We start from the raw sequence: 16231 nt of genomic DNA on the forward strand, positions 1-16231 counted from the left end.
TACAGAGGAGGAAGTGCCTGGATGACTTGAAACACATAAAAGTGGATAAATCCTGGGGAACTGATCAGGTGTATCCTAAAACTCTGTGGAAAGCTAGGGAAGTGATTGCTAGACTTCATACTGAGATATGTGTATCATTAAGGAGAATCCCAAAGTATTTTATTCTTATATAAGAAATAAGCAGGAAACTAGAGAAAGGATTGGTCCACTAAAGGATAATGAAAGAAGGCTGTATGTCGAACCTGAGAGAATGGGTGAGATTCTGAATGATTACTTTGCATCAGTGTTCACTGAGGAGAGGAACATGATGAATCTTGAGATTAGAGATAGAAGTTTGATTAGTCTGGATCACGTTGTCATAAGTAGGGAAGATGTGTTGGGTAGGCTAGAGGTTATTAAGGTGGACAAACCCCTAGGACCGGATGGGATCTATCCCAGGTTGCTGAGGGAGGAGAGAGAGGAAATAGCTAGGGCCCTGACAGATATCTTTGTGGCATCCTTAAATACACGTGAGGTGCCGGAGAACTGGAAGGTTGCTCATGTTGTCCCCCTGTACAAGAAAGGTAGTAGGGATATTCCGGGTAACTACAGACCAGTGAGCCTGAAGTCGGTGGTGGGAAAGTTTGCTGGAGAGGGTACTGAGGGATAGGATCTATTTATATTTAGAAAGGAATGGGCTTATCAGTGATAGGCAACATGGTTTTGTGTGGGGGAGATCGTGCCTTACCAATTTCATAGTGTTCTTCAAGGAAGTGACTAAGTTGATAGATGAAGGAAAGGCTGTTGATGTCATCTACATGGACTTTAGTAAGGCGTTTGATAAGGTTCTCCATGGTAGACTAATGGCGAAAGTGAAGTCACATGGTGTGCAGGGTGTTCTAGCAAGGTGGATAAAGAACTGGTTGAGCAACAGGAGACAGAGAATAGTAGTTGAGAGGAGTTTCTCGAAATGGAGAAAGGTAACCAGTGGTGTTCCGCAGGGGTCGGTGTTGGGGCTACTGTTGTTTGTAATATACATAAATGATCTAGAAGAGGGCATTGTTGGTATGATCAGCAAGTTTGCAGATGACACAAATTTTGGTGGAGTAGCAGAAAGCATAAGGGACTGTCAAAGAATACAGGAGGATATAGATAGACTGCAGAGTTAGGGGGAAAAATGGCAGATAGATTTCAATCCAGACAAATGTGAGGTGATGCATTAAGGCAAGACTAATTCTAGAGCAAATTATACAATGAATGGAAGAGCCTTGGGAAATGTTGATGGGCAGAGAGATCCGGGAGTGCAGGTCCATTGTACCCTGAAGGTTGCTGCACAGGTGTATAGAGTGGTCAAGAAGGCATATAGTATGCTTGCCTTCATTGGACGGGATATTGAGTATAAGAGCCGGCAAGTCATGTTAAAATTGTACAAGACATTGGATCGGCCACATTTAGAATACTGTGTATAGTTCTGGTCGCCACACTGCCAAAAGGATGTGGACACTTTGGAGAGGGTGCAGAGAAGGTTTACGAGGATGTTGCCTGATAAGAAAGATGCTAGCTATGAAGAAAAGTTGAGTAGGTTAGGTTTATTTTCATTAGAAAAAAGGAGATTGAGGGGGGACCTAATTGAGGTTTACAAAATCATGAAGGGTATGGACAGGGTGGATAGAGACAAGCTTTTTCCCAGGGTGAAGGATTTAATAATGAGAGGTCACGCTTTCAAGGTGAGAGGTGGAAAGTTTAAGGGGGATACATGTGGCAAGTACTTCACACAGAGGGTGGTGGGCGTTTGGAACGCGTTGCCAGCAGAGGTGGTAGAGACAGGCACGGTAGATTCATTTAAGATGTGTCTGGACAGATGCTTGAGTAGGTGGGGAGCAGAGGGATACAGATGCTTAGGAACTGGGTGGCAGGTTTAGACAGTAGATTTGGAATGGCTAAGGCTTAGCGGGCTGAAGGGCCTATTCCTGGGCTGTAAACTTTCTTTGTTCTATCAATAGTCACAGGTAAGGTGTCGGAAGACTGGAGGTTGGCTAACGTGGCGCCACTGTTTAAGAAAGATGATAAGGATAAGCCAGGGAACTATAGACCAGTGAGCCTGACGTCAGTGGTGGGCAAGTTGTTAGAGGGAATCCCGAGGGACAGGATGTACATGTACTTGGAAATGCAAAGACTGATTAGGGTTAGTCAACATGGCTTTGTGCGTGGAAAATCATGTCTCACAAACTTGATTGAGTTTTTTGAAGAAGTAACATAGAGATTGATGAGGGCAGAGCAGTAGTCATGATCTGTCGGGACTTCAGTACGGCGTTCAACAAGGTTCCCCATGGGAGACTGGTTAGCAAGGTTAGATCTCATGGAATACAGGGAGAACTAGCCATTTGGATACAGAACTAGCTCAAATGTAGAAGACAGAGGGTGGTGGTGGAGGGCTGTTTTTCAGACTGGAGGCCTGTGACCAGTGGAGTGCCACAAGGATTGGTGCTGGGTCCACTACTTTTCATCATTTATATAAATGATTTGGATGTGAGCATAAGAGGCATAGTTAGTAAGTTTGCTGATGACACCAAAATTGGACAGCGAAGAAAGTTACCTCAGATTACAACGAGATCTTGTTCAGATGGGCCAATAGGCTGAGAAGTGGCAGATGGAGTTTAATTTAGATAAACGTGAGGTGTTGCATTTTGGGAAAGCAAATCTTAGCAGGACTTATATGCTTAATGGTAGGGTCCTCGGGAGTGTTGCTGAACAAAGAGACCTTGGAGTGCAGGTTCATAGCTCCTTGAAAGTGGAGTCGCAGGTAGATAGGATAGTGAAGAAGGCATTTGATATGCTTTCCTTTACTGGTCAGAGTATTGAGTACAGGAGTCGGGAGGTCATGTGGCAGCTGTACAGGACATTGGGTAGGCGTACAATTCTGATCTCCTTCCTATCAGAAAGATGTTGTGAAACGTGTAAGGATTCAGAAAAGATTTACAAGGATGTTACAGGATTGGAGGATTTGAGCTATCGGGAAAGGTTGAATAGGCTGGGGCTATTTTCCCTAGAGCATCGGAGGCTGAGGGGTGACCTTATAGAGGTTTACAAAATCATGAGGGGCATGGAAAGGATAAATAGACAAAGTCTTTTCCCTGGGGTGGGGGGAGTCCAGAACTAGAGGCCATAGGTTTAGGGTGAGAAGGGAAAGATATAAAAGAGACCTAAGGGACAACTTTTCATGTGGAGGGTGGGATGTGTATGGAATGAGCTGCTACAGGAAGTGGTGGAGGCTGGTACAATTGCAACATTTAAAAGGCATCTGGATAGGCATATGAATAGGAAGGGTTTGGAGGGATATGGGCCAGGTGCTGGGACTAGATTGGGTTGGGATATCTGGTCGACATGGACAAGTTGGACCAAAGGGTCTGTTTCCGTGCTGTACATCTCTATGACTCTATGTATAATGCAATAACTATCTAATTTAGACAAGTAAGAAGAAGTGTTTTGTGTCACCATTTATTTTTATTCTTTAGACAATCATTATCTACCTTACACACTTTAAGCATGGAAGAAAACTCTCTCAAATTGTACACTGTTCAGATCCTTCATGTCAGAACATAACCCGACCTGAAAATGTACCAGATGTTTAGTTTGACTGTTTCTCTTCAGTCTAACATAAGGACAATAAAATGAATATAAATCTTCCATCACCACATTTAGGTCAAACAAAGTGTTCCATAATGCTATCTAATGTTATTACTCAAGAAGGGAAATAGATCACATTCATCTTTTCTCCTTTACATTGTAAAATGATCTTACTTGGATGTGTGCATATCTTCAGATAATTCAGAAATTTTAGTTTAAAAACACATAACATTGGAGGGAATAGATGCGCAACTGATATATCAGTTATCCCTATAATACAACTGTCGTAATTTGATCACAAGGACTATGATAATTCTGATACACTCAGTATACTATTACAAAGAGACTTTGTAATGGAACATTTGATTTCTCCAAACATAAAACAATACACTTGTTCTCATAAATATCAAATTTTCTTCCTTTGTTTAGGATTCCTCCACCCTTTTGTGCCCACATTACACAGAAAAAGATAATGTTTCTTTAGTGCTTTCCTCGAATATCATAAATTAACAAACTACTAGTGTGGACTATGGTGTAAAGAGATCTGCCTACATTTCTGCCTCACACCATCAAAACATTTAACTCTTAGAAGTGAATTTGTAAACACAAACCCATTACAATATACTACAAAGGATCATCATTGAATACTTGTAATTTTAGCTGTGTTTTTGAAGATTTTGGTTCCATGATAACCATTCTGCAGATAGAGCCTCTGTTTCTTAATCTCATGATTTGTTAAAATCAGAAACATTTTTAAAAATGTTCCATTCCAATATGTTTAGACTTCAGATGCTGCAAATACTATTCCAGACAAAGGACTTGAATGCTTTAACAATCAGATCCTAAGCCAAAGTACCCACAAATATATTGCAAAAATAGACAGCAGGAAGAAAACTAAATCAAACTGAATCCTATTAATGTTCTGGTTGCTTCAACTTTATGTGCACTTTGAAAATGTAAAGACTCAGTTGAGTTAATCCACCTTCAGAAAGGAGAGAAGAAATATCTGGCGGGTCTTCCATAGTTAAATGAGGGAAGAATGATGCAACAGTTTTCCATTGAAAACCACAATTTTTGATATCATCTTGAACAGTGCCAGGGGCAATCATGTAGATATTTATTTCCTGATTCTTCCCAAAGTGTTTTGAAGCAGAATTGTCAAGTAGCTCATTCACTGTGTTATTGAGAAAAGACACATCAGACCCTCCTAGGTCAATGATTCTAACAAACTTTTCATCTGATTTGATGTTAAGAAGATACCTAGGAGGCATGTAGGTATGGTAAAAAACCAAATTATGCTCAGTCTGGCTAGGCAAAGGATTTTCTGAGTGAAGAACTTTTTCTAAATAAGACAGACAAGGAATTAGTCCACCCTGGTGCAGACAGCCAAAAAACACTGACCCCAAGAGATTAAATACCACTATTACAACTTTCCAACTCCGCATCTTATATTTTGAAGCACTAAGGATGACAAGTGGCACAATGAGTGGACTAATGTAGCGTGGCTCTTGATGACTAAACATTGATAGAATAACAATAGGGATAAAATAAACCAACAGTAAATACTCAGTAATTTGAGTAGTCATAGAAAGCTTTGCAGGCAACTTATTTTCCAAATTGTCTTTGTGAGAGGTATGGCCACTGGCTTTGCACGCAAATTTGCTAACCATTGTTTTGACACCAGTTGTCACAGCAGATAAGTGGAGGCCGCCAAACAGTAGAAAACTGTTCACAGTCAGATGTGTAAACCAGGGGTGGCTACCATGTGCGATAAGGCTTTTTTGGTCCAAGTTATATAAAATTAGATTAACAGGGGTTAAAACAAGATGTTGGCTTATGTTGACAAACAGTGTATAAATGTTATTGCCATCTTTCAAAAACCAAGCCCTTTCAGATAACAATGAACCAAAATACAATGCATCTGTCACAATGAAAAGAAAACTGGTTGCAATTACAGACGATAGAAGACCAAAGAAACGCTTCATAATTCGTCTTAAATCAAACTGAAGTATGCCTTTCTGATCACAAAAAAGCCATCGGAACATTGGTATTAGAGCATAACCAATGAATGTGGGCCTGTTAAAAAAACCAGAGACCAAAACAATCCCAATAAAATGTTTTTTTTTCCCGCTTTCCTTTCTCATAGGATTTGATGCCACACTTGCTTGCTTTATGTCCATGGCTACTAGCAGCAGCAGTAATGCAAAAAGTACTGCTTCTATGACATTTGAAAATGTCCGGGTGTAGAAAACTAACACCACATGTGACCCACTCAGTAGTGTCAATGCATCCCATGGATCTGCTCCCCAGAGACAGGCTAAATGGTATACAGAATAGTCTAGTATAAAAGACACACATGTTAGGTAGCATCTAGGGAAAACCAACAAACTGTAACCATTTAGGATTTTATCAAATAGGCCTGAATTGTGTAAAGCTTTAAGTGTTGTGAATGAAAATCCAGAGGTGATCAATGGGAACAGAATTGATCTGCTGGGGTAGCTGGTATTGAATTCCCAAGTACGGTAAGTTTTGAGATTCAAAATATCACCTGTAAAGAAAAGAAATATATTCAAAATGAGAAAAGCAAATTACTTTGACAATTATATACATTGTTATAGAAAATTCAGCCACCGAATTAATACCTCTTACCTTTGATAATTTCATCTTAATCTCATCCAATTCTTGCTCTCACTATCTCCTCAGATCTTTAGTGGTACTGCATCTCCTCTATTGCTAATGCTGGCTCATTGAAACAAGGCTTTTTCTTTCCTGTGGTAAATCCTTCTTTTTCTCTGCCTCATTGATGAGATACAAGAAAATACTAGTTATTTGCATGATGATTGTTCTGTCATCTCTGGACTCCAAGGTAATGGAACCTTTGTCACTGTTATCAAAACTCATATTCATTGCATACTCGTCACTCTTTTCCTCTAAGTGCCAATTACATCATATTTCTTGTGTTTTCAGTAGAATGAGATTAAGACTTGCTGCTCCACCTCCTGCTTGAAATCATCCTTTCCAGAACTTAAAATCTGTAGAAATCCTTAACCCTTCAGTCTTCAATTCCTTCTACAGTCTCTAAGATTTTAAAATATATACTTGGCATCATCTAATTACTTCCTGAATTATCTCATCTTCTTTTCTATTGCTTTTGGTTGTTGTGGAATCCTTCACTGAGGTTTCACCCTAACAAAGAAAAAATCATATTCCAGCTTGTTTACAAATATCAGAGAATGAAAGCAACAGTCATCTAAAACATTTTAATCAAGAATGCAAAGCTATTTTACCATACAATTCATGGAGATGGTTACTTACCTTTTTCCCCAGCATTTCCTCTTATCCCACCAAGAAGGTGAAGTCATAAACAGAGCTGACAGGTGGATATGAAATACACACTAAAAAATAACAGTGCTTTGCTATAGGTTGAATTTGTGGAAGCTTGGATTGCAAAAGGTGAGCAACCACAAAATATAAATTCAATATAATTACCTATGCTGACCCTTGCTCCCATTATGCATGTTTTAAGCAACTGCTGGCCACAAAAGGTTATTTTGTATAAACATCATGCCAATATTTTAGTGAGGCTATATTGGCTTTGCTGATATATTTCATGTTGCATCATGCATTGTTTCTAATTTTCTACAGTGTCAGAATGACTGCCCTCATAAACATATGCCTCACTCCGGTTTAAAATATTGTTTGCCTCCAGACTCCTAGATATCAAAACGAAAGCTGAATACCATTGTTCTTTGTGAATTTGTACCATGACTAATTAATGAATGGCACCAGTCATTAAAATGTCCACCTGCTTTTGAATATTTCTTATTTAAGAAATTCCCCTTGGCTACAATTCAAATGGAATCACATCAGATTCCATGTGTATGCTGATAACAGGAAGTTCTCATCTCCATTTCTCTTGACCACTCTAATATCTGACTTACCATATTGCTTGTCTGACATTCAATCCTGAATGAATAAAATACTGCTGGGTTTAGTCTCTTTCACAATATCTATTAACTCCACCTCATTCCATAGCCAGACTATTCCCACCCTCAGCATCCTATCTGAACTAGAAATGAGTTTGCAATCGCATGGTCCACTGATCACCAAAACCATCTTCTTCCATCATTGTAACATTGCCAATTTCTGTTCTGCCTAATCTCATCTGCTGAAACCCTCATCCATACCTTTAGAATCTCAAGATTTGACCATTACAGTGCTTTCTTAGCTGGCTAACCTCCCTCCATAAATCTGACCTTGTACAAACCTCTGTTGTCCTTATTCCATTTTGCACAAACATCATTCATCCATCATTGTTTGCTCACTAATCTACACTGGCACCTTGTCCAACAATCCCTTGATTTTAAAATTCTCATCCTTGTTTGCAAATACTCCCTTCTCTCCCTAATCTCTTGCAGTCGTACAACCTTCCATGCTCTCCTCGCATTCTGGTCTTTTGTGCATCTCCAATTGTAAATCTTCACCATTGGCAGTTTTCAACTACTTAAGCCTTAAAATTCCATCTCTGCATCTCCTTGTTCTTTTAAGATGCCGCTTAGAACTTAATGTTTTGATTAAAGTTTTGGTCACTTGTCCTGTTACATCAATGTAGGTCAATATTAACACTGGTAAACGTATTGGAAAAGCTCTGGAATGTTAGAGGCACTATATGAATGTAAGTTTCTGTTTTTGATGTGGAATAATATTTTATGAAACTGTTATTCAATCAATGCAATGTGATTCTACAGAGTATTAACATTGCTATCACTTTAACAATAATGTTATTTTATTATGTTGCATTTTAGCATTTTTGATTTTACATTTCTCCATGAACTTCTGGCAATTAGTATCTCATTTGCTTAATATAGCCAATTAGTTCTTACGAATTGCAGCTGTGTAGCACACTGCAGCAAAATTATTGCATTTTAACATCAAAATTAGAATTAATTCCAATTTTATGCAGACCTCTGTTAAAACTAAATCATGTCACCCTCAAAGTTTTGTAGACACAGGAAGTTAATTCATGAGCATGGGATGAAGCAGTTTATTTTAAAAGCAAAGGAAATTATTTGTAGAAAGTCTTTAAAAGACATTTTACCTGCCATAACCTCTGGAGACTGGAAAAATTCATCAGGATGTATATAGCCTGTTTGTGGTGCTAGGCACCATAGCACCCTGACTACTCCAAGTACCAACCACATTAACTTGGAAGCCATCCTGTGCATCAAAACTTCTCACAACTGTTTAAAAGAAATTCTAATTAGTTTTCTTTACAACAAAGGAAAAGCAGAATGATTAATTTTGTAAAAAAAATTTGAAAATTATATTAAAATATTTTAACTATATGAGACAGATGTAACAGTTACTTCACAATCTTTAAACAGGAAAATAAAATGTGAAGTCCCTACCTTAACGCATTGGTCTGTTTTTCCGATTTTGGTGGACTTGTATACTTGCATTGGTTTCTGGTTTATTTGAAACATACAGAATTTTCTTTATCTTTATTATATATATGTGAAAATAGATGATGTCTTAGCATCAAAATTAATAAATATCATATTTTAATAATAGCATTGCACATTAAAAGAAAGATCTCACATTTATATTAGGCCTTTCATTACTTCATGATATTAAGTGCTGCCAGGTCTCTCTTTCCTATATCAACTGCAATCTACATCAATCTATGTAACAATGCTTACTTTACCTATCCTCGTTCAAGCCTTTTTACATCTAAACTTCACTATTCCAACCCTCTCCTGGTTGGCCTCCCATTGCCCATCCTCGATAAACATGAATTTATCCAGTACTGTTCACCATATTTTAACTTCACCAAGTTCTGAATCAGAAAACTTTCTTGTATACACTTTACAAATTCCTCTCCATCTAAACCCTTAACTCTATGGCAGTCCCAGTCTATGTTTGGAAAGTTAAAATTCACTACCATTTAAAATTAAAAAGTTAAAATCCTCTATTATTCTTACAGATAACTGACATCTCCTTACATATTTCTCAATTTCCTGCTGACTATTGGGGGCAGGGGGGGTGTCTATGGTACGATCCCAATAAGGTGATCATTCCTTTCTTATTTCTCAGTTGCACACAAATAACTTCTCTAAACGTATTCTCAGGACTATCATCCCTAAGTACAGCCATAAATCCCATGTCAAAAAATCCACTTCCCCTTCTTGTTTGCACCCCCCTTTCTAAAGCATTTGTTTGGCCACTTCGGAATATTGTGTGCAATTTTGGTCCTCCTCCAACAGGAAAGATGTTGTGAAACTTGAAAGAGTTCAGAAAAGAATCACAAGGATGTTGCCAGGGTTGGAGGGCTTCAGTTTAGGGAGAGGCTGACTAGCTGGGGCTGTTTTCCATAGAGCATTGGAGGTTGAGGGGTTACCTTATAGAGGTTTGTAATATCGAGGGTCATGGATAGGTAGGCAAGGTCTTCTCCCTGGGGTACAGGGAGTCCAGAACTAGAGGGCGTAGATTTAGGTTGAGAGGGGAAAGATTTAAAAAGGACCGAAAGGGCAACTTTTTCACGCAAAAGGTAGTGCATGTATGGAATGAACTGCCAGAAGAACTGGTGAAGTCTGGTACAATTACAACATTTAAACGGCTTCTGGATGGATATATGAATAGGAAGAGTTTAGAGGGGCATGGGCCAAGTGCTGGCAAATGGGGCTAGATTGATTTCAGATATCTGGTTGGCATGGACAAGTTGAACCGAAGGGTGTGTTTCCATACTGTACATCTCTATGACTTTAATTTCTGTTCACCCATCAGATCTCAGGGGCGGCACAATGGCTAGCACTGCTGTCTCACAGCACCAGGGTCCCAGGTTCCATTCCAGCCTCGGGTGATGGTCTGTGTGGAGTTTGCACATTCTCCCTGTGTCTGTGTGGGTTTCCCCCAGGCGCTCTGGTTTCCTCCCACAGTCCAAAGATGTGCAAGTGAATTGGTCATGCTAAATTACCCATATGTTAGGTGCATTAGTCAGAGGGGAAATGGGTTTGGGTGGGTTACTCTTTGGAGGGTCAGTGTGGGCTGAAGGGCCTGTTTCCACACTGTAGGGAATCTAATCTAAATCTATACTCATTGCTCCCAGTATAGCTCAATATAAATATTATCATTATTATTTTTAAATGTTGGAATCAGTTTATTCAGTTGACCAGAATGTGACGTAGAATTGCACCAACAACACACGTTCAATCCCCTACCAGTTTTAGTGCCACTGAGAGACTTGCATCTGTGCCTCACTCATGTTTGATGTGGAATGGTGCTCTTCAAGTTATACAGTCACATTTTCTCTCTCTATTTTCTATTCATCCTGTTCCCAAATGTTATTACACAGCTTTGGAACAGGTGGGATTTCAACTTGAGTCTCCTGACTAAGAGTCAGGGACGCCACCACTGTGCCACAGCAGTCTCTATGTCTCTCACTAAGAAGGGCATCCAACCACTTAAATAAAAACTGTGGATGCCAGAAACCAGTGACAAAAATAAAAATTGCTGAAATAACTCAACAGATCTGGCAGCACCTGCAGAAAGCAAACAAGAGTTAATATTTCAGATCCAGTGACCCTTCCAGGCCTGCTTAGTTATTGCAACAAATTCTGTTTTTGCATCTATGGTTCCTAAATTAATCTCGTCCCATTTGCCAGCACTTGGTCCATATCCCTCCAAACCTTTCCTATTCACAGCCATCCAGATGCCTTTTAATTGCTGTACTTGTACCAGCCTCCACCACGTCCTGTAACCGCATATTCCATACACACACCACCCTTTGCGTGAAAATGTGGCCCCTTTGAAATCTTTCGCCTTTCACGTTAAACCTATGCCCTCTAGTTCTAAACTCCCTCCACCCCAGGGAAAAGACCTTGCCTATTTATCCCAACCATGGCCCTTATGGTTTTATAAACCTCTAAAAGGTCAGCCCTCAGTCTCCATGCTCCAGGGAAACCAGCCCCCTGCCTATTCAGGCTCTCCCTGTAGCTCAAACCCTCCAGCCCATTCTCGGCTCAATGCCCTCTCCACGTTACAGAAGCACCCAGTCGAGAGCCCTCTCCAGAGCGGACAGGGAAACTGACCACGTGTTGTTCAGGAGTGGGTGGTGGAGGGGTGGGGCGGGGCAGGGGCGACGGTTACACTCCGTCAGCAAGAGACTGTTACCTGGACAAGGCCGTACGGTAACCGGAAGTATCTCGCGCTGATATGTTCAAATTCGGAGCCTTTGATTGGTTACAAGCGGTGGCGTTCTCACGGTGACAGCTGACGTTTCCGATGTTTTAAAGGCGCAGGGGCGCGTTCGGTCAGCGAGGAAAGTTTTATTTCCAGCCGACAATAAATATTTGATCATAACCAACGATCTTTTGCATCGCGGTCGGTATCCGTGCTTGGTTCACTCAGCTCGACAGTCGTAGTCTGATTTACACTTTCAAGAGAAATTAAGGTGGTTTAGTCATCTGTTTTGTTTTAAAGAAAACCTACAATTAACCTTGTTTGTTGGTAGTCACTTTTTGGCAAATTATTCTGATCGGGGAGACTCAGTTGGGGGATAGAGCTCTCAAAAGGTCTGGGAAAAGTAACAGAAACAGGGAAGGTAATAGAAACCGTTAAAGAGTTGAAAATGAGAATTTGAATTTCGGAGTTTGTTTAACTAGGAGCCATCCTCAGTTAAGGGTGATTCGTGAATGCGGATTTCATTATCTTCATAAAGATAAATACAAGTGAAACATTAAAATTACATACACAAGCTGAAATTGCTGCAGAAACTCACACTGCTGTGTGAAAACTGACAAATCATTCCGGGAGCAATCCCATTTCAGTGTTTCATGGGCTGTTACATGCACTCAGATCTCCTGAGATCTTGTGCCAGTGTGTGATTTTATTTTTTTTTATTTTTAAATAAAAACTAACTACTGTGGATAAAAACCGAAAGATCTGCGGATGCTATAAATCAAACACTACCAGAAATTGTCTGGCAGCATCAGTGGAGTGAAAGCAGAGGAGTTCTGAAGGAATCAGTGTATCCTGACCCCACTTTCTCTCCAGGGTGCTGCCAGACCTGTTGAGTTTTTCTAGCAATTTCTGTTTTATTTCTCCTTCCAAGCATCCACAGTTCTTTGTTTTTTCCATTAAAATTACATGGGACGAGATTGAGTTGGGATATCTGGTCGGCATGGATGGGTTGGACCGAAGGGTCTGCTTCCATGCTGTATATCTCTATGACTCTATCTCAGGAGGTCTGAATGCATTTAACAGCCAATGAAGCGTTGAATTGCAGTTACTGCATGAGGAATTTGCCAGTTTTCATACAGCAAGCTCCCACATACCATAATATGATAATGACCGGATCATTTGTTTTCATGGTAATTGAAAATAAATAATAACTTTGCAGAACACCAAAACAGTAATCTGTTAAATACACTGAGTGCCATACAGGCAAGGCCTCAGTTTAACATCTCACCCAAAGGGCAACTGTTACACTCATCTGTTACAGCCCTTTGATGTCAATACATTTGGTAAAATGTGAAATTGTCCATTTTAGCAGGAAAGATTTTTTAAAAATGTTATTAAATGATGAGATATTTTAGAGGTACAAACGCAGAGGGATCTGGTTGGTCTTGTACATGAGTTGTAAAACTTAATGCAGTTACAGCAGGAATTGGGAAAGCTAACTATACCAGATCCTAACTCCCAGCCCTGCTGAGTTTTTACCATTCCCCCAGATTTCCCTCTCGCTGACGGTGAATGGTCAGTCCTCAGTAAAGGTCTCACCTTCATCCCACTACATTCCCAGGTCAATAAATTCCAAACACGTTGCAACATCAAACTTTCCTTCCCCCTTCCTGCTTACTTTTTCCATTGGAACTCTCACCCACCTTCCGAGAACCCCTTTTCCTGCCTCTAACACACTCCATCCACTTGGACACCCCAAGCTGGTCTGTTACCTCCCCTCAACCTCTTTATCTTCAACTGCCACCGTGACATTGACCACCTCAACCTGTCAACCCCTCTCACCTACTCCAACCTCTTCTCCTCACAAGATGCAGCTCCTCCCCCAACTCCAACCCTAAACTCACCACTAAACCAGCCAACAGGTTGGGGTGCGCAGTGGTAGTTTGGTGCAACAACCTCTACACCGCTGAAGCCAGGCGCCAACTCACGGACACCTGCTGCGACTGTCCCCATGACCATGACCCCAATTCCCATCACCAAACCATCATCTCCAAGACAATCCATAACCTCGTCACCTCAGTTGATTTCCCATCCACAGCCTCTGACTTCATTGTCCCGGAACACTGCACTGCCTAGTTCTACCTTTCACCCAAAATTGACAAATCTGACTTCCCTGGTCGATACATCATTTCCACCTGTTCCTGCCTCACCGAACATATCACCTAATATCATTACACCGTCCTGGATTCCTTGGTCCAGGAAGTCCCACATACATTCCGGACAGTATCTACACCCTTCATCTCACCCATGGCTTTTGTTTCCCCTGCCCATAGTGCCTCACCTTTACCATGGACATCCAGTCCCTGTACACTTCCTTCTGCCATGGTAAAGGCCTTCAAGCCCTCTGTTTCCTCCTCTCCCGCTGATCCAATCAATATCCCTCCATTGTCACACTCATTCGATTGGCAGAACTGGTCATCACCCTCAACAACTTTTCCTTCAAAATTTCTCAATATTCCTGATGAAGGGCTAATGCCCGAAATGTTGATTCTCCTGCTCCTCAAATGCTGCCTGATCTGCTGTGCTTTTCTATGACTGCACTTTTCGGCTCATTTATCACCAAGGGAATTAAATATAAAAATAGGAAAGTTGTGCTTCAGTTATGCAGAGTTATGCAAGACTACACCTGTGCATGGCATTTTGTCACTTAGAGTTATAGAGTCACAGAGATGTACAGCATGGAAACAGACCCTTCGGTCCAACCCATCCATGCCGACCAGATATCCCAACCCAATCTAGTCCCACCTACCAGCACCTGGCCCATATCCGTCCAAACCCTTCCTACTCTTATACCCATTTAAATGTTGCAATTGTACCAGCCTCCTTCACTTCCTCTGGCAGCTCATTCCATACACGTACCACCCTCTGCATGAAAAAGTTGCCCCTTAGGTCCCTTTTATATTTTTCCCCTCTAACCCTAAACCTATGCCTTCTAGTTCTGGAGTCCCCAACCACAGGGAAAAGACTTTGTCTATTTATCCTATCCATGCCCCTCATAATTTTGTAAGCCTCTATCAGGTCACCCCTTTGCCTCCGACACTCCAGGAAAAACAGCCCCAGCCTGTTCAACCTCTCCCCATAGCTCAAATCCTCCAACCCTGGCAACATCCTTCTAAATCTTTTCTGAACACTTTCACGTTTCACAACATCTTTCCGATAGGAAGGAGCCCAGAGTTGCATGCAGTATTCCAACAGTGGCCGAACCAATATTCTGTACAGCCACAACATGACCTCCCAACTCCTGTACTCAATACTCTGACCAATAAAAAAAACATACCAAATGCCTTCTCCACTATCCTATCTACCTGCGACTCCACTTTCAAGGAGCTATGAACTTTCACTTGAAGATCTCTTTGTTCAGCAACATTCTCAGGGACCTTACCATTAAATGTATAAGTCTTGCTAAGATTTGCTTCCCCAAAATGGAGCACCTCACATTTATCTGAATTAAACTCCATCTGCCACTTCTTAGCCCATTGGCCCATCTGGAAGGATGAAAAGTAGTGGAACCAGCATTGATCCTTGTGGCACTCCAGTCTGAAAAACAACTGTCCACCACCACCCTCTGTCTTCTACCTTTGAGCCAGTTCTATATCCAAATGGCGAGTTCTCCCTGTATTCTGTGAGATCTAACCTTGCTAACCAGTCGCCCATGGGGAACCTTGTCGAAAGCCTTATTGAACTCCATGTAGGTCATATCTACCATTCTGCCCTCATCAATCCTTTTTGTTACTTTAGATTAGATTACTTACAGTGTGGAAACAGGCCCTTCAGCCCAACAAGTTCACACCGACCTGTCGAAGCGCAACCCACCCAGACCCCTACATTTACCCCTTCACCTAACACTACGGGCAATTTAGCATGGCCAATTCACCTAACCTGCACATTTTTGGACTGTGGGAGGAAACCAGAGCACCCAGAGGAAACCCACAGACACGGGGAGAATGTGCAAACTCCACACAGACAGTCGCCTGAAGCGGGAATTGAACCCGGGTCTCTGGCGCTGTGAGGCAGCAGTGCTAACCACTGTGCCACCGTGCCGCCCACTTCTTGAAAAACTCAATCAAGTTTATGAGACATGATTTCCCACGCATAAAGCCGTGCTGACTATCCCTATTCAGTCCTTGCCTTTCCAAGTACATGTACATCCTGTCCCTCAGGATTCCCTCCAACAACTTGCCCACCACCGACGTCAGGCTCACTGGTCTATAGTTCCCTGGCTTGTCCTTACTACTCTTCCTAAAGAGTGGCACCACGTTGGCCAACCTCCAGTCTCCCGGCACCTCACCCTCATTTAAGTAAGGATGTAAATGCATTGGAAGTGGTTAAGAGAATGTTTACTAGACTATTATCTGGAATAGACAGATTGTCTAATGGAAAATTTGGA

The 16231-nt window shown here is 41.2% G+C and overlaps 1 protein-coding gene across 3 annotated transcripts; it reads right to left on the minus strand.

The window, feature by feature from the left end:
* Window positions 1-3445: 3445 nt before the first annotated feature.
* On the minus strand, window positions 3446-11817 carry LOC122556065 (GPI mannosyltransferase 4-like). Of its 3 annotated transcripts, none has more exons than XM_043702471.1 (4): window positions 11776-11817; window positions 9015-9071; window positions 8705-8846; window positions 3446-6154 (listed from the first exon to the last, which is right to left on the minus strand). In XM_043702471.1, the coding sequence occupies exons 3-4, from the start codon at window positions 8829-8831 to the stop codon at window positions 4521-4523; spliced, it is 1761 nt and encodes a 586-aa protein (XP_043558406.1). In that variant the 5' UTR covers window positions 8832-8846; window positions 9015-9071; window positions 11776-11817; the 3' UTR covers window positions 3446-4520. The 3 variants fall into 3 exon arrangements, 2 of the variants coding, with proteins under 2 accessions (XP_043558406.1, XP_043558407.1); XM_043702472.1 differs by lacking the exon at window positions 11776-11817 and adding an exon at window positions 9205-9506; XR_006313453.1 differs by lacking the exon at window positions 11776-11817 and adding an exon at window positions 6256-6792 and having other exon boundaries at window positions 6065-6154; window positions 9015-9169.
* Between the last annotated feature and the right edge of the window lie 4414 nt (window positions 11818-16231).

Source organism: Chiloscyllium plagiosum, chromosome 13, assembly GCF_004010195.1.
Source record: "Chiloscyllium plagiosum isolate BGI_BamShark_2017 chromosome 13, ASM401019v2, whole genome shotgun sequence".
In the NCBI taxonomy this organism is placed as follows: Eukaryota; Metazoa; Chordata; class Chondrichthyes; order Orectolobiformes; family Hemiscylliidae; genus Chiloscyllium; species Chiloscyllium plagiosum.

Bases quoted from the DNA above. Each gene is read 5' to 3' on its own strand.
- LOC122556065 (XM_043702471.1), bottom strand. From the start codon at position 8,831: ATGCACAGGATGGCTTCCAAGTTAATGTGGTTGGTACTTGGAGTAGTC. The intron at 6,155-8,704 runs GTAAAATGTCTT...TTTTCTTTACAG, and splicing joins GTCTCCAGAGGTTATGGCAG to GTGATATTTTGAATCTCAAA.